The following is a 23,088-nucleotide window of genomic DNA, read 5'->3' on the forward strand; positions in this document are numbered from 1 at the left end:
CGAGGGTGTGGCTGGTTGATCTGAGGTTGCGCTTGGGAGCGTAGAAGTTGATTCGGTTGTTGAGGTAGATCGGGCCTTGGTCGTGTAGGGCTTTGTGTGCGTGGGTGAGGAGCCGGAAGGTGATTCTTTTGTTGACTCAGGGTATGTATCTGTTCGACCACAGTAGCTACAGGGAGGCAGAGTGAGCAAGAGAAGAGCAGCATTAGCCACAAGGAGGCAGAGTGAGGAGAAAAGCAGCACCAGCCACAAAGGAAGATGAATGAGACGGAAAGAGCCGCAGTAGGCGCAAAGAAGGAGGCAAAGGAGAACAGTAGCATTACGCACAAGGTAGGAGAGTGAGGAGGAGAGCAGCATTACCTCTAAACCATCAGAGTAAGAAGAGGAGCCTCATTAGCCATAAGCTAAGCATAAGCTAAGAGCACCATTAGCCACAAGGAAGCAGTGAGCCGAAGAGTACCATTAGCCACAAGAAGAGGAGTAAAAGGGAGACATTAGCCAAAAATAAGCAGAAGGAGAAGAGAAGCATTAGCCAAAAGAAAGCAGAGTGAGTAGACCACCATTAGTCACAAGGTGAGAAGGTAAAGAGCAGCTTTAGATACAAGGAAGCAGAGCAAGAAGAGGGACATTAGCCACAAGACGGAAGAGTGAAGAGAAGAGGAGCATAACCTACAAGGAGGTAGAGTGAGGAGGAGATGAGCAGCATGAGGCACAAGGAAGGAGAGTGAAAAGGGCGGCACGACGCACAAGGAAAGAGAGTGAGGGGAAGACAGCATGAGGCCCAAGGAAGCACAGATGAGGAAAGAGCAGCATGAGGCACAAGGACGGATAATGGGGAGAAGAGGAGCAGAATTATCCATAAGGAAGAACGGTGGAAAGAGTAGGGAACCATTACCCACAAGCACGGTGAGGCACGGTGCTCGTGTGCTCATGACGAGCTGAGCGCGTCATTAGCCGTGGAACGCTCACACGTGGGGATAATTCCCCTGCTGTGCTGAGCGTTCCACGGAAATGGGTGTGGCCGTGACGAGCTCAGCTCGTCATGAGCACACGAGCACTGTGCCTCATGACGAGCTGAGCAGCGAAGGGGTTAAAAATGTATTATTATTCTCCTAGTGCCCCCAATGCACCTCTCCCCCGCGCCGCCCCTCCACTTTAGATTGGAGGCAGCAGCAGGCGCGCAATACCCACTGGGCTCACGGGGCTACAGCCCCCCCCCCTCTGAAGTCGTGTGTACGGGCTGAGACAGCTACGCGGGCTGGCGACCATCTAATTACAGCCGCACCAGAGTACCTCACATGTGTTTTAAAGACCATTTACTTGTTAATGAGGCTTTTGTTGTGTTTTCACCCCTTCTTAGAGCCATTCACCTATTGCTGGAAGAATTGTCCCACCCACACCCCCTCCCCCCTCCCGAAATGTGGTTCTAGTTGCCTGCCTGGGTAGCATCCACTGACAATGGCACACAAGAAAAGCTGAGCTGAGCTGGGGCTAAAAAGGAGACCCTAACTGAGGGGTGGGATTCTCAAAGAGTCATCAGAAGTTAGAACAAGAGGGGGGAGGCCGGCAAGTAAGCAAAACCGGAAGAGGAGCAGAAGGCAACGGAAGAGGAGCTGCACTAGGCATAGCTGAGGACCAGCAGGGTGAACGTAAATATCGCATTTTCTTCACTGAAGCACAGGAAGGAGGGACAGAGGATTGGTAATGGTGCAACAGACGTGAGAGGCTACGAAGCTTTGCTACGTTCAACACGAGGCCGGCTCCATCAGGCTGCAAAAACGTGAGCTCGTAGGATTCTATGTCAGGACCGGAGGCTTCAGATTATGCTTTTCTCTCTTCGCTGTTTATTTTACAAAACCACACAGCAGCCAGAAAAGCAACTTATTTTCTCGCAAAAAATATATATGTCAAACACCCAACATGGGTTAAGCATATAACATGAGAAAAAAACACATGGGATAAACCACAACTCCCATCAAACCAAGAACCATAGTCCTTTCATAGTGTCCATGACGTCAAGGTAGGGCGTCCATCTTAGGCTCTCTTCCTCTTTCTTCGCTGCTTCGCAGCCAGTTAAGTGCCTTTTTCCCTCTTCTCCCGCATAATGGGTGTAGCGGGATGGTTTGGGTGTTGGCACTGGGTTATTACTTACGTAATTGTGGGGCTCTTATAGCGGGTTTGCACGTTGTGTTTTTTCCCTTTCAGAGCCCGTGTTTCTGTACTTTGTCGCGGGGACGTTTTCGCCCCTGACGCGACTGTCCCCGGAGTTGCGGCCCGCTTCTGTGGCCGCCAGAGGGCGCCGTCGCGTCTCGTTCTCCCCGGCGCGGCTTTCTCTCTGACGGGAGCCGCGCTGAGGAGAGTGACAGCGTCTGCAGCCTTCGCTTGCCGCCTCACCGTGACGCCCGGCCAGGGCTGTACTGTCCCTTGTTTCTTGACGCCCCGTGTGGGTCTGTATTGGCGGATTACCGCTCCTGACGCCTGCGGGCTGTACCACAGCACGAATTTGTTCACTTTGGCCCCAGCTGTTGAGTGCGCTAGGGAGGCGGCATTGAGCCCGGTCTCGTGTGAGAGGGCCTGAGCGCACTGGGAGGGGTGCTGCCTCTCATGCTTCTGGTTTCCCAGATCTAAAAACGTTGCTAGCCTTGAGTTAGCCCATACCTGCTGGTGCCTGCAGCCAGTCTTGATCCTTCCCCCTACCCTCGGGCTTTCATCATGGCGGAGGGGTACTATGTGGAGGAGGAAGAGTCCCACCAGTACCTGGGGGACGACGAGTTTTACGAGGCAGTTGACCAGTCCATTTATAGATGTGTCCAGGAGATTGTGGGCCCTATGGAGGATAGACTCTCGGCCCGCATAGTTGAGGAGTGCGCGAAGTTGGCCCCGGTACCCCTGGGGGCCCAGGGGGCCTCCCCCATTTCTCCTGAGGGCAGACCCCCCGCCCCCAAAAAGGTGTGTAAGGCTGGTGGCTCGGGGGCTGCGCAGGGCGTGGATAAGGACGCCTTCGAACGCCTCAGAGACGCGTTTTTGGCGAAGGCGACCGAACCCGAGGCCCCTGCGCCACTCCCGGCCCCAGGCCCCCCAGCGTCGACGGTGACAGCCCCTTCCTCTCCGGGAGGGCTCTCCCCGGTGGACACGGACGATGACGGTGACTCGGTGCGCTCGTGGCGACCGTCCGGATCAGCGGTTGAGTTGCCCCACGACGCTTCAGGTATGTTGGACCCGGATGATATCATCCATCCGAGGTCGGCGGCCTGGGCGCCGGGCGACAAGGTCGCGAAATTCGTGGCGGGGCGCCTACGCAAGCCACTTGAGAAAGAGGCACGTAGCTGCCTACGGGGAGAGTGTCCGCGACCTACGCTGGAGGGTAAGGTGGCCATGACCCCGGAATTGGACGGCAAGATGGCCACCTTTATGGCCAAGTTTGTCAAGGACCCCCGCAAAGGCATTGATCGCTCGTGGCGCTCATGCCAAGATAAATTGCTAGACACCATAGGCCCCTTGACCAAGATACTTGATATGGCGGAGGACGCCAAGGTCTCTGGTTCCACCATTTCACCTGAGGTACTTTCCAATTGGGCGCAGAGGGCTGTCATCTTCTTGGGAAACGCCAACTGCGCCCTCTCGACCGAGCGTCGACGCTCCTTGCTAATCAAGTTGGATCCCAAATTGGGAGACTTAGCCTCCTCGGAGGCAGGAGCGGTGGCTCAGGGCGGTCTATTTGGAGACCCTTTCATTAAGGAACTCGGCAAGTTCGTTTCCACCTTCTCCTCCCTAGATAAAGCCCAATCCACCATTAAGAGAGTGTTTAATCAGCGTTTTTCCAGGGGGGCCGGTCGCGGTAGGGGCCTCGCGACCGGCCGTGGCGGACAAAATCAGCAGAACAAGGGACATGGCTCCGGCAGAGGTCAACAAAATTCCTCCGCCAATTACAACACCTTTTACCCTTCCAGAGGGCAACGCTTCAGAGGAGGCCGCGGCACCTACAGGAATGACGCAGGAAGCGGCAATTCACACGGTGAGTGTTATCCCGGCGGACAGCGTCCGCATAGGGGGGAGGCTGGCTTGTTTTCCGGACTCTTGGTCAGCGCTCACGAACGACGCATGGGTTCTTCAAACCGTGCGCGGTTTCCACATAGACTTTTACGATCGGCCTTACCAGCCGAGGGATCCGCGCCCCATTCTCTTTTCCCAGGCGGATGCCAGGTTGATCGACGAGGAGGTCTCGGCGTTGTGCCGAAAAGGGGCCGTCTGTCTATCGACAAGGCATCCGGCAGGTTTCCTCAGCAATATTTTCCTTGTGGAAAAGACGGACGGGGGAAAGAGACCGGTGATAAATCTCCGGGAGTTCAACGGTTGGTTGGTCTACAACCACTTCAAGATGGAAGGCATCCATCTTCTGAGGGACATTCTCTTGGCCAACGACTGGATGGTTCGTTTGGACCTCAAGGATGCCTACTTGGTGGTTTCTATTCATCCGCCACACAGGCGATTCCTTCAATTCCTCTGGCGGGAGCAGGTATACGAGTTCACTGCCCTTCCTTTCGGGCTCTCCTCGGCCCCATGGTGCTTCACCAAGCTGTTGCGCCCGGTGGTGGAAGTCCTTCGGAGCCAGGGCATTCGAATGATTGTCTACCTGGACGACATCCTCCTCATGGCGCAATGCCCCAGGATGTTGACCCTTCAGCTCAACCAGACGATCACCTTGTTGCAAGACCTGGGTTTTATTGTCAATCAAGACAAGTCTGTGTTGACGCCTTCCCAGCAGATGGTGTTTCTGGGGTTCCAGGTGGACTCGGTACGGGCCACCTTGAGCCTCCCGACGCGGAAGATGGCCAAGATAAAACATCAGCTCCGGCAGTCGATCGGCAAGTCTCACACTTCCCTGCGTCAGATCGCCAGGATTGTGGGCCTTCTCTCGTCCTCCATCCAGGCGATCTTTCCGGGGCCGTTACATTATCGGGCCCTGCAACGCCTGAAGGCGTATCACCTCAGGCGAGGCCTCTCCTACGACCAGTTAGTCCCACTAACCGACGAGGTGAGGGAGGAGATGTCCTGGTGGCTCACCCATATGGAGGCCTGGAACGGCCGAGCTATTTTCGGTTCGGTGCCGGATTTGGTCATAGAATCAGATGCCAGCAGATCGGGCTGGGGCGCCCGTTGCGGCGATTTCTCCACAGGCGGAGGCTGGTCGTCAGAGGAACAACAACTTCATATCAATTGCCTGGAACTGCTCGCGGGCTCCTTCGCGGTTCGTTGTTGGACCAAGGACGCGGCGACGTCGTGCGTCCTTCTGCGAATGGACAATGTCTCGGCGGTTCGCTATGTAAACCACCTGGGCGGCTCTCGGTCCAGGGCGTTAGCGAACCTGGCGAGGGATTTCTGGGACTACTGTCTCGCGCACCAGGTCTCGGTGACGGCGGAGTACCTACCAGGTCGAGCCAATCAAGTGGCGGATTGGCACTCGAGATACCTCAGGGACTCGAGCCTGTGGAAGCTGGACGCTCGGGTGTTCCTTTGGCTGGACACCCTCTGGGGCCCTTTCTCGGTGGACCTTTTTGCGTCCCGCCTCGACTTCCAGCTGCCGAGGTTCTTCAGTTGGAGGCCGGACCCCTTGGCGGAGGCAACGGATGCGTTCCTCCAGGACTGGAGCCAGGGACGGCCTTATGCCTTTCCTCCTTTTTCCATGGTGATGAGATCAGCGGCCCTTCTTCGCCGCCAGCAGGCGGACGTGGTTATGGTGACGCCTTGGTGGAGGTCTCAAGTGTGGTTTCCGGTTCTTCTGGAACTTTCTTGGGATTCTCCAATCCTACTCCCCCCGTTTCCTCGCCTTCTTCTCAGTCCGGAGGGGACGCCGCATCACCTGATAGAGCAGGGTTCTCTCCGCCTCATGGCGTGGAGACTTTCCGGCGACGCTGGTCGCTCCCGGGGCTTTCGGGCCCGGCTGAATCCTTCCTGTCAAAGGCATGGGCTAATAGTACCACGAAGAGATACCGGTCAGCCTGGTCCAGGTGGGTTCGTTGGTGTGTTCGACGGGACCTGGATCCCTTGGTCGCAGGCGTCGTTCACATTTTGAATTTCCTGGCAGAACTGGCGGAGGGCGGCCTTGCTTACCGGACCATCAATACTATACGCTCAGCGCTCTCGGCAGCCCACGAGCCGTTAGATGGAAATCCGGTGGGGGAACATCCTTTGGTTTGTAGGCTCCTTCGAGGAGTTCGCCTTAGTCTACCCCCGGAACCGAGATACTCAGTTCTTTGGGATGTTAATGTAGTTCTGAATCTATTCCTGTCGTGGCAACAGAACAGATATCTTTCTTTGAAAGAGCTTTCGGCGAAACTAGCCATGCTTTTGTGCCTGATTTCTTGTCGCAGAGTGTCCGATGTCCGAGCTCTAGACATCTCGGCAAGAGTTTTTTCCCCGGATGGGGTTACCTTCACGGTGGGTCGTCGTACAAAGTCCGCAACGAGATCTATATCTTACCCGGCCTTTGTGGACGTCCCCAAGCTGTGTGTTGTTCGGTGTTTGAAAGCATATGAGGATGCGACGTTGGAACTTCGCCCTCCGGGCGAGAGGCAGCTTCTGATTGCTTTGCGCAAACCGCATAAAGCGGTGTCTTCCCCCACCATAGCCCGCTGGGTGCGGTGGGTGTTGCAGGAAGCAGGTATTGATACCAAGCAGTTTGGGGCTCATTCGGCCAGAGGGGCCATGGCATCGAAGGCTTTCTCCTTGGGAGCGCGTTTGGAGGACCTAATGCGGGCAGCGGATTGGTCCTCAGACTCCACGTTCAAACGGTTTTACTTTAAACCAGTGGTGGATATTGCGAGTCTGGTGGTCAGTCAGCTTTAAACCAGCATAATCTGAAGCCTCCGGTCCTGACATAGAATCGAAATTTGCCTAGCATAGTAACGGTAAGTTTCAATTCTATTAAGGACACGGAGGCGAGGATTATCCCACCCTCTTCTCCTACGGATTCTCCCTCTCCGTATTGGTGTAAGTAAGACTTCTTATTGACTTGCGATGCTTTGCCTGTGCCTTTGCCTGTGCATTGTTATTATGGTTTTTGTCCAGTGGACCTTCTTTCCGGTCAGTGGACTTGACATCGCTGATGCTGTGGTTCTCTTTCCTTTAGGTAATGAGGCGAAACAGGACCGAGGTTGAGGTTACGTGTCTCGCGCGAAGAAAGAGGAAGAGAGCCTAAGATGGACGCCCTACCTTGACGTCATGGACACTATGAAAGGACTATGGTTCTTGGTTTGATGGGAGTTGTGGTTTATCCCATGTGTTTTTTTCTCATGTTATATGCTTAACCCATGTTGGGTGTTTGACATATATATTTTTTGCGAGAAAATAAGTTGCTTTTCTGGCTGCTGTGTGGTTTTGTAAAATAAACAGCGAAGAGAGAAAAGCATAATCCTCGCCTCCGTGTCCTTAATAGAATTGAAACTTACCGTTACTATGCTAGGCAAATTTCGATTCAGATGAAACTTCAGACGGACCCCGGGGCTCACACGAACCATTTTATCGGCACTGGCAAAGAAAGAGTTTTGCTTTATTAAACGCCTCTGACATCCATGGCTCGTGCACACCCCTTTCACTTTTCTTCCATTCAAAATGGAAAGACTTTTCGCTTGCTTACAACTATAAAAAAAATACATAAGCTATACGATGCCTTTCACATTAAAACATTAATAAATATTTTTTGTATTTCAAATGGATGGTTCCCAACATTAATTTTGCAAATGTATGGACACTTGCTTTGCCCAGCGTCACCCCATTAAGATCAGGTGAGTTACACCCATTTCCTTTGCTAGACCACAGGCCTTTTAGAGCATCCATCCAAGCAAGGTGCTTCCATCAAATTGTTAACAAATGCTAAGCGGGGACATTGATTCCAAAAACAAGTTTATGTGCATGAAGCAACTGTTGCCACCGATGAACGTAGGCACTTTTAATCTTTCTATAGAAGAGAATCTTTGATCGTGTATTACACCTCTACAACGTACATAGTTAATCTGTGTCCTAAACTCCCTTTAATTGAGCATAAGCATATACATGCAATTACAATACAATCAAAACCAGGCCCTAAAATGTCCTGGCAGAGAACATTAGAGAACAGTAAAGTGCATCATAAAATAACATGTACATGTTAGGGGAGGGTTAGGAGTTAGGACACTACTTGCTGAACTCGTTTTATCGTCCTTGGAAAAATGAAAGGCTGAGTTATCTCTGCCAGGAATCAAACAAACATTGTGGCCGGACTTCTATGGAAAAGGTTACACCACGATCCTCCTAGCAGACCTTTAGTTATCGATCGAGCATAGTACCATGTTTTTACTCCTCACATTTCTAACCAGAAACACGTCAGCGGCAGTGGGCACTGGCCTATTGCTTCGAATGGTAAGTGGTTAGTGAACTGGTTTCAAAATAACTTATTTTCTTAGCTTCGGATGAACCAAAGGCAGTCTGTCCAATGCGAGTGACTATCCTTAGAGGGCAGACAAAGGCTGACTGATGTAATTTGAATAGGTATACGTTTAGTTACTCACACCTGTCTGCAATGCCTGTTTAACTCACTGAGCACGAATCCGGGAGGCAATAGACAATTCGGTATGTAGCATGGTATTAAATAACAAAAATTAAAATTAATTCTAATTTTTTTTGTTCCCAGAGATGGCACAAACGCGGTTTTCATAGCATAGAAAGAGTCACATAGTCTGCCAGCTGTTTGCCCTGTGACACGCAACGTAGATTTTAGAATCAAATTGAAGGATGATAATTCGAAAGTTCAACGCAGGTCACCTCTGCCACAGCTGGGTGCGTGATGTGCTTGATTCTATTGCATTTGTAATCGAACATAAGTGAATGCAGCTAGGTCAGCTGATGAACGTTCATATTAATTCACATTATTTGGTATCTTGCATAGCTGTTAGAAAAGAGTTCTTAGTGTTTCAAGACGCCAGGGGATGAGGGAGAACAAAAAAGTGGCTGGATGTAAAATGTGCAGAGCAGGAAAAGACATCACATGGGCTAACAGAATGCTTACGCACAAAGAATACTGGCTTGAAAAAAGAAATTCTAAAGGGTGGAGAAAACACCACCACCACATGTGAAGGCTCTTAAATCCTCAGGGATTATGGGTGCTTAGCCGAGTGGAGATCCTGTGCAAGTAGAGGGAAAGCCCTCAGGACTAGCGGTGGTAGCAGTGATTTGCACCCCTAAAAAGGGAAAAGAAGGGAAAAAACAGCCTGCAAGTAAAGTTCGTCCTTAAAGCCCTCTTTGCCTTTAACTTCAGTCAGCAAAACATACAGTGGGCGGGGAACTTTAGACCCACCACAGGCATAAACTAGATTTCCTGCAAGTCACACCCTACCCTGCACCAAGCCCTGTGTGGACTTCACTCATGCATTTGCAGTCCATTAAAGGCAGCCAGGCACCCTCTCAGCGAGCGGGGGCGGGGTGAGCGACTTCACAGAACCAGCTCCTAATGCTGCCTGGTTCTCCCCATGGGAAGCAATAACAAGACCTCATTACGGAAGAATTTAATGAGCTGAGGCTTTTAACAGACAATTCAACGGAGTTAGAAGCAAAGAGGTTAATCGCGTCAGGCTCGAGGAAAGCTGAAATATGTTACATTCTCAGAAAGAAGTCTTTGAAGAGCAGTAAGGATGATAGCTCACAGCTCCCAGCCTCAGGTGTACCATCCTTTGGCGTTTTGCTTTCCCTCCACCAACCTCCATACTTTCAATGTCTCGTTTGGGCTTTTCTGAAGCAAAGCAGGTAACAGATCTGACAAACTGCATGGGTAACTTCCTGGAAGATGCTACTCCTTCCATTCACAGTGTATTATGCCTGGTGTACTGTGGCTGCCCGCTTGATGGCATTTGTTTCAGAACTGCAGTCAAGCCCTTTGTGTATAGCGAGTATGTTTCCCAACCGCATCACCATCACTCCCCTTCAAGGCTGTGTCCCAGTAATATAGCGAAGTTGACATGGTTCCTCCTTACTTGTGAATGTAAGTTCCTGTTCATATTAGTGCCCTGGTGTCTCTCCCCAGATCCCGCCTTTTGCAGGATTTTTCTGCTCCCTAGCTCACAAATGGAATTAGTATCTAGCGCTAGTGCAAGCTGGCTCCAGGGTCCCGTCTCAGTTTAGCGTCCACACAACCTTCCTTTGTCCTAGGTGGTTGGTCTGGCAGACTTGAAACAATCACTGCACTGGACCAATGGCTTGCTTCCTAAAAACTAAATTATGCTGTACCCAGTGCACCGGAAAGTGTCTGATCTTAAACCTGGTCACAGACAGTAATGTTGATACTCATCAAGTGATAAAGCTACATGTGTCCCATCACTCTCCAGAAGAAAACTTGAAAAAAAGTCTGCCTGAGTCAATGCACACTTATTCAAGAACTGACTGAAGGATTAGAAGCACTTTAGCATGAGGAGGCAGGGAGGACCCCGGGATCACATGCCCTGTACTGCCACACTACCGGAGGAACAGGTTGCACCGGAGAAGCAAATCTAGAGGCAGCAGAACCACAACAATGACCTACACAGTGTAGGTGAGCAGCTACTTAGTAGAGCTCTCCTTGACAAGTTTGCCCATCGATCCTTATTAAAACTGCTACCCTACAAATGGGCTCTCCTACATGCCCCATCCCCGCTGGATGCTGGGCCAGTGTCTTTAACAACAGTTTATATGCAGAAAACAATACTAAGTGGATACTAGGTAAAGGTAGCCAACAATCCACCCGCCAACCTTGATTTACATACAGTAGTCAGAGTAAATACAACTCATCATCCAAAGCTCATCAAAACCAATTTACTATTGATTGTTCTAAAGGGTAACAAATCTGTAAGCACATTCTTACCTTATCGTCTCTTCTATCAGGCGATCAGAGCTGTAAAGGAAGGGAAAAAAAGAGACATCAGACACATGCACTGACGATATTACAGAAAACTACAAGAATGGCTCCGGGCTCACCATGTAATGTTGCTAGTCAAAAACTCTGTGGTCAATAGTTTTAATACACGATTTTACTAGTTCTTGAGAGATGGGAGTCTCGTATTTAGACAGATATACGGCTTTGAAAACTCCACTAGATAAAATGTAAAAAAACACAGCCTAGGTGTACAAGGCTATGTAAGGAGCCAGAAGAACTATACCACCATATAGCTCACCCATAAAGCTACAAAAATAACAACTACAATACTATGAGCGAGATTTAAGAATGCATCAATTCACGGTTGGAAGAGGCCCTCTGCAAGGATAGTATGAGCCCCAAAGACACTCCACTGGAGTGTCTACTAACCCCATATACCTTTTGACTAGGAGCAATAGGACCCAGCAAGACTACCGATCGCCCACCAGGTATCAGGTCTATATATTAACCTTTGTAAATCAAACAAGGCTTCTACTGAGTAGGTTGCTTTAGCACATTTGAAGGATCGTCAAGTACTTGTTAATGGGTTCCACTACTATAAGAAAATTATAGTTATTCTTGGTGTGGAGTCTCTCTAGAATACTGGCCAAACAGAATAATTATAGGTGCTACAACATTTATGGACACTATGCTTGATGTTGCGATGTTTCTACTCTGCTTTATTGTGCTATCCTAAGCCTTGACTTAATTACTTCTAATACAAATATTAATTCTACTGACACACACAAAAAGCACATTGATGGGGTTATGCTCCTATTTCACCCTCCTCTGGCCTGAATGTCTTTTATCCAGGCAGCCCGTGGTTACTGGACAATAACTTGCTTATCAATGCTGCCCTTTGGATGCTATGTATTCCTATAGGTGTATGGTTTGCAACTCAGAGAAACTATGGAACAAAGTATTATCACTCAAAGATAACTTTTCACTCAAAACAATATCTATAAAAAATACGGATCTTTATGAATTACAGCAAAGGGAAGAACAGTTATATATATAACCAGAAGGGCATAGTACATTCTGAGTAAGATATCACCCCACATTGTATGCTAGCGTTTAAAAGCCCTAAATGCAACGACTAGAACAAATACAGTTACATAGAAATGTCTACCTGTGATCAGTGAACAATTTTAGAACTGAGAAATGGTGTCCTTGGATAACCACAAGGTCTACTCCGAACCCATCAGTCAGAGCAGTTAATTGAGTGAAGGAGTAACTAACTGGTTTGATATACTTGTCTTTTAGCCCACTTGTTCTGTAGCTCGGAGCTTAAGGGGGATAAGTTAAGTGGGTGAGTCAGAGCTGCTGAAATAAGGCTTAAAATCCAACACTCAAAAGTGAGCAAGATCCCAACCTGCTAGAAAAAGAGGGATACTGCCTGGCCTTGGATTTACTCACAATAAAAATGCCAAACAAAAGTTAGTAGAGCCTTAAAAAAAAAAAATTATGTTCGTTCGGCTCACCAGTTCGTATTTGCAATAAAAGCAACTTGGTGAAATACTCCTTAAAACTCACTTGGTTTTGGGATGCCAACTTATAGGGTCGTGCCTGGAGGTCCGTTTCTGTTATTGGCAGCTGGTGTGTGACAGCAGCATACCCCTACAACAAGCATTCTATCACACTCGACTGAGGCTGTAGAGATGTCTGGAATGTATGCTCCTTAACTTGTTCATCCTGCAGATCACAAGGGTAACTGCGGAGGTATGAGACAGGCGTCTTCTGCTCTCACAGATCCATACCCTCTGGCGACAATGACTCTCAGGCCTCACATGAAGTCTGATGTTCTAGACCATGGAAATGTAAAGCACCATGGACTCTAGAAGTGAGGAAACTGTATGTAGAATGAGGTACTACATTCAGAAGGCAAAGAGTTTTCAGGTGTGCAAAAAATGGTATGTGATCCAAAGGATTCTATGTCAGGACCGGAGGCTTCAGATTATGCTTTTGTACCTTCTCCACTGCTTTATTACAAAAGTCGCAGCAGCCAAAAAACCATCAAATAACAACAGCCCTACCTTAGAACCAAGGATATGGGCAAAACAGAAAGAAATGTCCATAAACCACAACTCCCATGAGTCCCATTAGGCAGTCCATAACATAGTCCTTCCTTAGTCTCCACCGCAGCTAGATAGGACGTCCTTCTCATGACCACTTCCTCTTTCTTCGCTGCTTCGCAGCCAGTTAAGTGGTTTCCTCCTTTTCTCCTCAAGTTGGTGTTTCTTGGGGACTGTTAAGGGGATTCTTCGTTGTGTAATTGCTTTTATTTTATTGTGGGGCTTGTTGATGCGCTCCGTTTTTCTTTCAGAGCCCTTCTCGGTCGCGGGAGCACTTTATTGCTCTTACGCGCCTTGCCCATGTTCGAGGCCGCCTCCGGCCGCTAGGGGGAGCCAAAGCGTCTCGTTCCCCTCAGCGCGGTGTCTCGCTAGAGAGCCGCGCTGAGGAGCTCGTTTCTGTCTGCCGCTCGCCCGGTTGCCTCACCTTGACGCTCTCTGAGCCGGTATTCTGCCCCACGATTTATTGCATGTTCTTGACGCCCCGCTGGGGTCTGTACTGCGGTTCTGACCGCGCTGCCGCCTACGGGCGTTATTTTACACTCGTGCTTCCGCTTAGAGAAAAGTGTTCCTAGCGCGCAGGGAGGCAACAGAGGCCCGGTCTATTATAGAGGGCCAGCGCGCTAGTGGGGTGAGTGTTCCCACATTCCCGGTTCCACTGGGCATTTAATGTGTGCAGCCTTGTTTCTGCCCCAAAAATTATATCTACAGGCTACAGCCTGCTACCCTGTCATTTCTTTAGACCTTCACCCTCCTAGGAAGGGGGCAGTGTGGTGTTGCTGAACGCTTGGTTGACATGGGGGACGAGTATTATGACGAAGAGGAGTCGCAGGGCTACCTCAATGATGATGAATTCTATCAGGCCGTAGATAGCTCTATATATAGGTGCGTCACGGAGATAGTGGGGCCTATGGAGGAGCGCCTCTCTGCGCGTATCATACAGGAGTGCGAGAGGGTGACTCAAGCACATCTAGGGGTCCCGGTTAATCCTACGGCCCCGGCGGGCAGTTCCCCTCCAGTTCCTAAGAAGCCCCGTAAGGAGGGGGTGTCGAGTGGGACGCAGGGCGTGGATAAGGACGCCTTCGAGAGGCTGCGTGATGCATTCTTGGCGAAGGCAATAGATCCCGCCTCGTCGCCCTCCCCAACCCCGGGCCCCTCGGGTGTTCCAGCCGGTTCGGCCCCTTTGTCACCGGCGCCAACCTCCCCGGCAGACACCGATGACGACGAAGGGTCTGAGCGTTCTTGGAGGCCTTCAGGCTCCGCCGCCGAGATACCGCAGGATAGTTCAGGTATGCTGGATCCGGACGAGATAATCCATCCGAGGTCGGCAGCTTGGGCCCCTGGGGAAAAGGTGGCGAAGTTTGTCGCTGGCCGCCTACGCAAGCCCTTAGAGAAAGAGGCAAGGAGCTGTTTGCGCGGGGAGTGCCCTAGGCCTACGCTTGAAGGGAAGGTTGCCCAGACCCCTGAGCTGGACCCCAAGATGGCTACCTTCTTGGCGAAGTTTGTTAGGGACCCTCGCAAAGGGATTGATCGCTCCTGGCGGGCTTGCCAGGACAAGCTGTTGGACGCCATAGGTCCCATAACGAAGATTCTGGACATGGCTGAAGAGGCCAAAGTGTCCGGGGCGGTCATTTCCCCCGAGGTCCTCTCTAACTGGGCGCAGAGAGTAGTGGTGTTCCTGGGGAATGCGAACTGTGCTTTGTCCACAGAACGTAGAAGGTCCCTCCTGATTAAGTTAGATCCTAAGCTGGGAGACCTGGCCTCTTCTGAGGCGGGCGCAGTAGCCCAAGGAGGTCTATTTGGAGAGCCTTTTATTAAGGAACTGGGGAAGTTCGTTAATACCTTTACGTCCCTGGATAGGGCCCAGTCGAACATCAAACGGGTCTTCCACCAGCGTTTCTCCAGGGGGGCCGGTCGCGGAGGGGGCCGCGCGACCGGCCGTGGTGGTCAGCAACCGACCAACAGGAATCAAGGCTCCGGGCGAGGGCAGTACAACTCCTCGCAAAACTACAATAACTTCTATCCTACCAGAGGACAACGCTTCCGTGGCCGTGGTGGATTCAAGAATGCTGCTGGGACTTCCTCCAACGGTGAGTGTAATCTCGGCGGACGAGGTCCGCGTGGGGGGTCGTTTGGCCTTGTTTCCAGACGCCTGGGCCGCAATCACTGCAGATGCCTGGGTTTTACAGACTATTCGAGGTTTCCACATAGAATTCTACGATCAGCCCCGACAAGTCAGGCCACCTCCTCCAATCGTTTTCTCGTCTGCGGACGCGAGCCTAGTCGACGAAGAGGTTTCGGACCTGCTTCGCAAAGGCGCCATCTGCCCTTCTTCTCAGCACCCGATGGGGTTTCTGAGCAACTTGTTCCTGGTGGACAAAGTGGATGGTGGGAAACGCCCGGTTATCAACCTCAAAGAATTCAACGGTTGGTTAGTCTACCGGCATTTCAAGATGGAGGGGATTCATCTTTTGAGAGATGTGCTCCTTCCGCACGATTGGATGGTGCGTCTGGACCTCAAGGATGCGTACCTTGTGGTTCCTATTCATCCCCCTCACCGTCGTTTTTTGCAGTTTCGGTGGGGGGGCCAGGTGTTCGAGTTTACCGCCCTTCCTTTCGGACTTTCTTCAGCCCCTTGGTGTTTCACCAAACTCCTTCGGCCGGCGATGGAGGCTCTGCGGAGCCAGGGCATCCGGATGATAGTCTATCTAGACGACATCCTGCTGATGGCTCAATGCCCCGAGCAGTTAGATCTCCAGCTGCGCCGGACCATTGCCTTACTTCAGGGTCTTGGGTTCGTGATCAACAGCGGGAAGTCCGTTCTGATCCCGTCCCAGTCTGTAGTATTCTTAGGGTTCACCGTGGATTCCATTCACTGCACCCTCAGCCTTCCTTCTCGGAAGCTGGGAAAGATCCGTCACATCCTCCGCCAGACGATCTCACGATCACACACCTCTCTCCGTCAGATTGCCCGGGTGGTGGGACTACTGTCTTCCTCCATCCAGGCAATCTTTCCGGGGCCCTTGCACTACCGAGCCCTGCAACGCCTCAAGGCGCATCACCTCCGACGGGGCCTGACGTACGATCAGGTGGTTCCCCTGTCGGACGAAGTGAAGGAGGAAATGCGATGGTGGCTCACACATATGGAGGCCTGGAACGGCAGGGCGATTTTCGGCCCGGTACCAGACTTGGTGATAGAGTCCGACGCCAGCCGTGCCGGCTGGGGCGCTCGCTGTGGAGAGTTTTCCACAGGCGGCGCCTGGTCATCCGAGGGGCAGGAGCTCCATATCAACTGTCTGGAGTTGTTGGCCGGGTCCTTCGCGATCCAGTGCTGGACCAAGGACACAGTTCGTTCTTGTGTCTTACTTCGCATGGACAATATCTCGGCGGTGAGATATGTCAACCATCTGGGAGGCCCTCGATCCAAAGCCCTTTCGGACTTAGCGAAAGTTTTCTGGGCTTGGTGCCTGGCACACCAGGTGTCGGTGACGGCGGAATACTTGCCGGGTCGCGACAACCGGGTGGCGGATTGGCATTCCCGTTATCTGAGGGACTCCAGTCAATGGCAACTCGATCCACAGGTGTTCAAGTGGTTGGACGATACCTGGGGGCCGTTCTCAGTGGACCTCTTTGCGTCCCGTCTGGACTTCCAGCTTCCACGTTTCTTCAGCTGGAGGCCGGACCCTCTAGCGGAGGCCACGGATGCCTTTCTCCAGGACTGGAGCGGGGAGATGTCGTACGCATTTCCCCCGTTCTCGATGATACTGAGAGCGGCGGCCCACCTCCGTCGCCAACAGGCGGAGGTGGTGATGGTGACCCCTTGGTGGAGGTCTCAAGTGTGGTTTCCAGTTCTGCTGGAACTTTCCTGGGATTCTCCAATCCTACTCCCCCGGTTTCCGCGGCTTCTTCTCAACGCGGACGGGGAACCCCATCATCTGCTCACGCAGAGCTCGCTTCACCTCATGGCGTGGAGGATTTCGGGCGACGTTGGTCGCTCCCGGGCCTTTCGAGACCAGCTGAGGATTTCCTCTCGAAAGCCTGGGCAGGCAGCACGACAAAGCGTTATCGATCTGCCTGGAATAAGTGGTCACGCTGGTGTCTTCGACGACACTTGGATCCCTTGGTCGCAGGAGTTGTTCCTGCGCTGACTTATCTGGCGGAATCGGCCGCGGCAGGTCTGGCCTATCGTACCATCAATGCGATGCGGTCAGCGATCTCGGCGGGCCATCAGCCAGTGGAAGGAGCGCCTCTAGGAGAGCATCCTTTTGTTTGTCGCCTACTGCGAGGCGTTCGCCTGTCTTTGCCGCCAGAACCGCGTTACTCGGTTCTTTGGGATGTTAACCTTGTACTGAATCTACTGTTGTCATGGCCGTCGAATGAGTACCTGTCCTTGAAGGAACTCTCGGCTAAGTTGGCTATGCTCTTATGTCTGATTTCGTGCAGACGAGTTTCAGATGTTCGTGCCTTGGATGTCACGGCGAGGGTTTTTTCCCCTGATGGGGTGATTTTTACCTTGGGACGTCGCACGAAGTGCGCTTCACGGTCAATTTCTTATCCGAGCTTCGCGGACTCTCCCAAACTGTGTGTGGTCCGGTGTTTAAAGGTCTATGAGGACCTGACCTTGGAACTTCGTCCTCCGGGCGAACGACAGCTGCTATTCGCTCTGCGTAAGCCACACAAGGCTGTCTCTTCTCCCACCATCGCCAGATGGGTACGGTGGATCATGCAGGAAGCTGGCATCGACACGAAACAGTTCGGTGCACATTCGGCTAGAGGGGCCATGGCCTCGAAAGCTTTTGCTGTAGGAGCCAGATTAGAAGATCTGATGAGAGCTGCTGATTGGTCTTCGGACTCCACCTTTAAAAGGTTTTACTTCAAACCGGTGCTTGATATTGCCCATTTGGTGGTGAGTAAGCTTTAAACTAGCATAATCTGAAGCCTCCGGTCCTGACATAGAATCGAAATTTGCCTAGCAGTGTAACGGTAAGTTTCAATTCTATTAAGGACACGGAGGCGAGGATTATCCCTCCCGGTATCCGGTGGATTTTACCCGCCCGTACTGCAGTAAGTAATCTGTTTTCCAGTCTCATGTGGTTGTACCTTGCTGATGTGCAATTTACGTGACCTGGATGTCCTTTCACGGCTGATGTGTGGCATTTTTCTTCATAGGAAATGAGAGTGCCAAGCAGGATCAGTGATGACATAGCGTGCCTCGCGCGAAGAAAGAGGAAGTGGTCATGAGAAGGACGTCCTATCTAGCTGCGGTGGAGACTAAGGAAGGACTATGTTATGGACTGCCTAATGGGACTCATGGGAGTTGTGGTTTATGGACATTTCTTTCTGTTTTGCCCATATCCTTGGTTCTAAGGTAGGGCTGTTGTTATTTGATGGTTTTTTGGCTGCTGCGACTTTTGTAATAAAGCAGTGGAGAAGGTACAAAAGCATAATCCTCGCCTCCGTGTCCTTAATAGAATTGAAACTTACCGTTACACTGCTAGGCAAATTTCGATTCCTTAGTGGGACCTTGTGACAAATTCTCTCAAGAATTTGATAACTTTGAGAGGATTGGTCAACGATTTGCCGTACTTTATTTAAAAAAAGTCAGAGGCCATCTTAATGTGCATCGATAACTTATGAGAAGCATGCGCCCTAATCAGCCTGTCCAAGTAGGGGGGGTAATAGATCTTCTGACATGTCAAAAAGCTATCATCACAATCTTACACTTTGAAAATGCATGAATGGAGCGCTATGATTACTCAACATTACATCAGCGCATGGCAGCATACTCTAAAGGGAAGACATTTCCTAAGGCTTTCCATAACTGGTATAAACAAGCATTTACAATGCAACAGGTCTCGCAATTGTGAGTGTTAGAGCTATTGGCTTTGTAAATGGCAATGTCTTTTACCCATGTGTTTTGGTATGGAATAGAGTTTTTTAGCTACTAGAGTGATAATGTCGATTACAGTTACCTGCGCTTTAATTATCATGTCTGCAGCACCGTACACAGGCGCTGAACCGATAGAAGGACTAAAGATGAAGCGAATATTTAATTATTTAGATACTCAAGACAAAGAGTGATTGGAACTGCTCCCCCTTCTTTTGGAAAGCAGGGGGGAGGATGTTTTTCAATTTTCTCACATATAGCCTCAGCCTTGACCCTGAGGTGTCATATATTTTATGACTGCATTTCCCAGCTGAGTCTTAAATGTATGAGCACAATATGTTCATTTTCTCCAATGACGCAGGCTTAATAATGGCTAGGAAAGGAGAGACATAGTGCAGTTCGATCGCAATCTCTGCTTAAGGACATATTTAGCCATGCGCCGACTTGTCAAGTAGCTGCAGATGCACGGAGTCTAGTGAGAGTTGGGCTGTAGCGTGGGGGTTAATGCTCCTGATGCCAGGGTTTGAGGGAGACATGCAGGGGTTAAGTTTAGGTGCCAGTTTGCCCAACTTTGCCGTTCATCCTTCTGATGCTAATGGGATGAGCCCAGTTCTCTTGGGTGTCAGTAATGCTGTCACAGCGGAGGCCTGCACTCACTCGCCCCTGCGATTCTCAGGCACGGCACCAGCAGAAGCAGACAGAAGGCTTAGTCTGTTTGAACAAAAAATAAGTAATGAAAGAAGCGCTAGGAAAGAATTCTAATTGAAGGAGTAGTCGTCAACCTGAAAAGCCTGCTGTTGGTGTGAACATTAAAAATATGAGCCTAAGCTCTGCGAGTGTAAAACATGAAGCGCTTAGCTGACATCAACTAAAAGTGTCATGGGGCGGAAGTGATGATAATAGATTGTTTTGATAGCGCTCCGTACAGTGCTGCAATGTGGTTTATCGTGGCGCTTGAGATAAAAGGTGTTAACGCTAACCCATCTTTATGGCACTTATTTCACGGGGAGGGTATCGAGGCAGTGGCTGCGGTGGAGAGTTGGTTGTGGCCCTCTTGGCATTCTTAACAGTGCTGGTCACAGTGGAAGTACCGTTATTACAGTTGGCAGGAAGAGGCTGGCTTACTATGGTCTTGGTTGTCCGACACAATACACACTCTCACACTGATACTCAACAACACGTAGACACATATGCAGACACATGCAGACGGGCGAGCTGACGCACACAGGCACACTCCCTCAGACACACACTGTGTCACTGACAGGCATGCACCCATAGGCGCAGACAGACATTCACACAAACACACATGAAGAAACCCGCAGACACACGTGCACAAACACCCAGGCGCATATACATGGTACATACACACACAAGTATCATGCTCATTCACCCACTCATTACCTAAATTAGACAGAGGCGCCATCTATCCTTCTGAAACACACACAAACAGACACGCACACCAAAATACAGAAATCCCGACACACCCAGACGGACGCATCCATGATTTCATATTTTCAGCACAGCTGGACAGTCTCACAGTATCAGTGGACATCGCAGAGTGGAAGTGGGGGCAGATGTATGCAGAACCAGTCATAACTCACAACTGTAGGTCTATGGATCCGCCGAATAAATGTAAATCTATATTCCAATTAAGGGTGCGCACTCCGCTCCGAGCTCATCAGTCACCGGGTGCACCTTCTAATTGTGCGTTCATGGCGCTGTGATCTACAACTAGCGGCTAAAAAAAGTCGAGATAAAATAAAGAGCACCTTACCAAAACAACAAGGAAGATACTACGGCAACACTGCGTAGTGGGTAACCAGGCGCTTTCCAAGAGTCACCGAAGCATTCAGGCGAGACACAAGGTAGTTAGCATTACCCCTTCCTCCAGCGCTTCCGCCTCTTTCTCAATAACCAGCGTTGAGGAGCGCTCAGCCAATGGCACGCTAGCAGGGCGGAGTCCCGGAGGCGGCCGAAGGGCAGGGGCTACGAATCCTGCGCAGCCGCCGTCTTGCCCAGCTCGTGCACCGCAGGGACCGCCGTAGCAGCACTGGAGCCCCTGGCCGCGTCGCCCCCGCCCGCCCGCCGTAGCAGCACTGGAGCCCCTGGCCGCGTCGCCCCCGCCCGCCCGCCCATCCATCGGGAGCCGGGCAGAAGGAGCCCACAAGAAAACAGGGATTCCAGCAAGAAAAGAGCCCGGTGAGGTAAGGGGCGGGGGGGGGGGGGGGGGGAGTGTGTGTATGCAGTGTGTGTGTGCCTGCCTGCGTGCCTGCCTGCCTGCGTGTATGTGTGCGTGAGTGTGAGTGTGGCTGTGTATATGTGTGCGCGCGCGACTGCATGGCGACATGGCTGACTTCCTGGGAATCTGAGATAAGATATGTGCCGGCCGTGCGCGCCCACGAGGTGCAATCGGCACGCGTTTCCGAACCATGTCTCAGATTCCCAGGAAACTAACAACAATAGTTGTCGAGCTAGACGCATGCTACACATGCGCATTCTAGCTCGACCTAAAAAGTATGCATCTTTAAAGTGTATTGTGAACAACCAATCAGCGTACTGCACACAGAGGTGAATCTGATGTAATTCCAGCATGTTGACGTTTTGATTTCCAATTATTTGTTGGTGAGATCCAACATGGGTTGACATTCCTCCATTTATGGACCTTCCTTTTTTTTACCACAAGGTAATCAGAGTAAATCTCATTGTTTATCAGGTGTCTTGGTATTCTCTCACATGTCTTTCTTCATTAACAGCCGGACCTCCTCACCTAGCTGATGTCCTGGGCAGAATGCTCAGTGGATAACTTGGAAACTCAAGCTTTGAAACATTCTGTGCAATAATTAGAACCCATTTGCTGGTTGTTATATTCTGGCATGTTAGAAAATGTTTCAGTGTTTTTCACAGTACAATGAGGTGCAGGTCTTTGGAGGCACAGACATTATTTTACAATCTCCAAGGCCTTAACCAGCACTGGTTGCTGCTTCCTTTACTCTTGGTGGGCTTTTGCCCCCATTGTAGTATGCACAGTCTTCCTATTAGTGCTGATGTCACAACCAGCAGGGTGTATTCATTCACTGTGAGATCAACCTACTCCATATATTCTATGCTGGACATAGAGAATTTCCTATTTTTCCACCCTTGTTCTTCATCCTCTGAATGTCCTTAAAGGAGTTTGGTCTCACAGAAAGGATGTTCTATAATATTCGGCTGGGTATTTGTAAGAGGGCATTCAGACAAATACATTTAAATGCCACCATGACAAAAACTGTGAGCTTAAACCTATGCTGAGTCAGCAAAGCCACGCCCACTGGCTTTATCCTCCTCCACATGGTCTACAAAATCTCTCCCCTCCTTTCTCAGGATTCATGCACAACAGTGGGTCAGGAATTGATCACTGTCAGAATAAAGTACAAGCTTTCCTTCTATTTAGGAAGTACAAAGCCTTAAACTGAATACGTTTCTCTATCGGGAGTCAATGAAGTTTCCAAATCAGCTTAAAAACAGCGCTGAATTTAGGCAGATAATAAGAAATCTTGCTGCTGCATTCTGCAGCCTATTTTTTACATGCCTGGTTGTGCCCAAGTACAGCAAATTGCCATAGTGAAGTCGCGTGATGATTAAGACTGTATAATAATTTGACGAATCTGAGGATGAAAAAAGGCATAATAAATTTAAGGTTTCTAAGAGTACCAAAACAAGTTCCAGACAGAGCCTTGACATGTGGCGCAAACGATAAAGCATCATCTAGCAAGATGCCCACTTTTTTTTTTTTTACAAAAGATTTGGGCTTGGGAGTCCCTAAAACCCTCAGCCACCAGTGATCACCCGAACCTTGATAATGCTTCCCTAAGAAGAGAATTTCCGTTTTGTTGGCCTTTAACTACAGGCAATTAGTATGCATTCAATCAGCAATGGCAGTCATACAATTCTAAAAATTGGCAGCGCCTCCGTAGATCCCACCAACAAAGAGAGTAAAAGCTGAGCATCACCTGTGTAGGATACCAAAGACATCCCAAAAGATTTCATCACATCCGCCGGCAGCCTAATGTAGATATTAAAGCGAGTAGGACTTAGGGCCGAGCCTTGAGGGATGCCGTGTTTTAGAGCTTTCTCAGAAGATGAAAAAGGGGGGTTATCACTTGAAAGGATTGATCTCCTAAAAATATGGTGAACCAAGCCCAAGCCTTTCCCTAAACTCCAATCTCTTGAAGTCACCA

The 23,088-nt window shown here is 50.3% G+C and overlaps 1 protein-coding gene across 1 annotated transcript in view; it reads right to left on the reverse strand.

Annotated features, from left to right (window-relative positions):
* The window catches only part of GOSR1 (golgi SNAP receptor complex member 1), a 468,207-nt gene that overhangs the window by 51,651 nt on the left and 393,468 nt on the right, over positions 1 to 23,088 (reverse strand). The window contains exon 7 of the mRNA XM_078680012.1: positions 10,865 to 10,894. Within this exon, the coding sequence (XP_078536138.1) occupies positions 10,865 to 10,894 (30 nt within the window). The remainder of the gene's footprint in view (positions 1 to 10,864; positions 10,895 to 23,088) is intronic.

This window comes from Lissotriton helveticus, chromosome 3_1 (genome assembly GCF_964261635.1).
Source record: "Lissotriton helveticus chromosome 3_1, aLisHel1.1, whole genome shotgun sequence".
Taxonomy (NCBI): domain Eukaryota; kingdom Metazoa; phylum Chordata; class Amphibia; order Caudata; family Salamandridae; genus Lissotriton; species Lissotriton helveticus.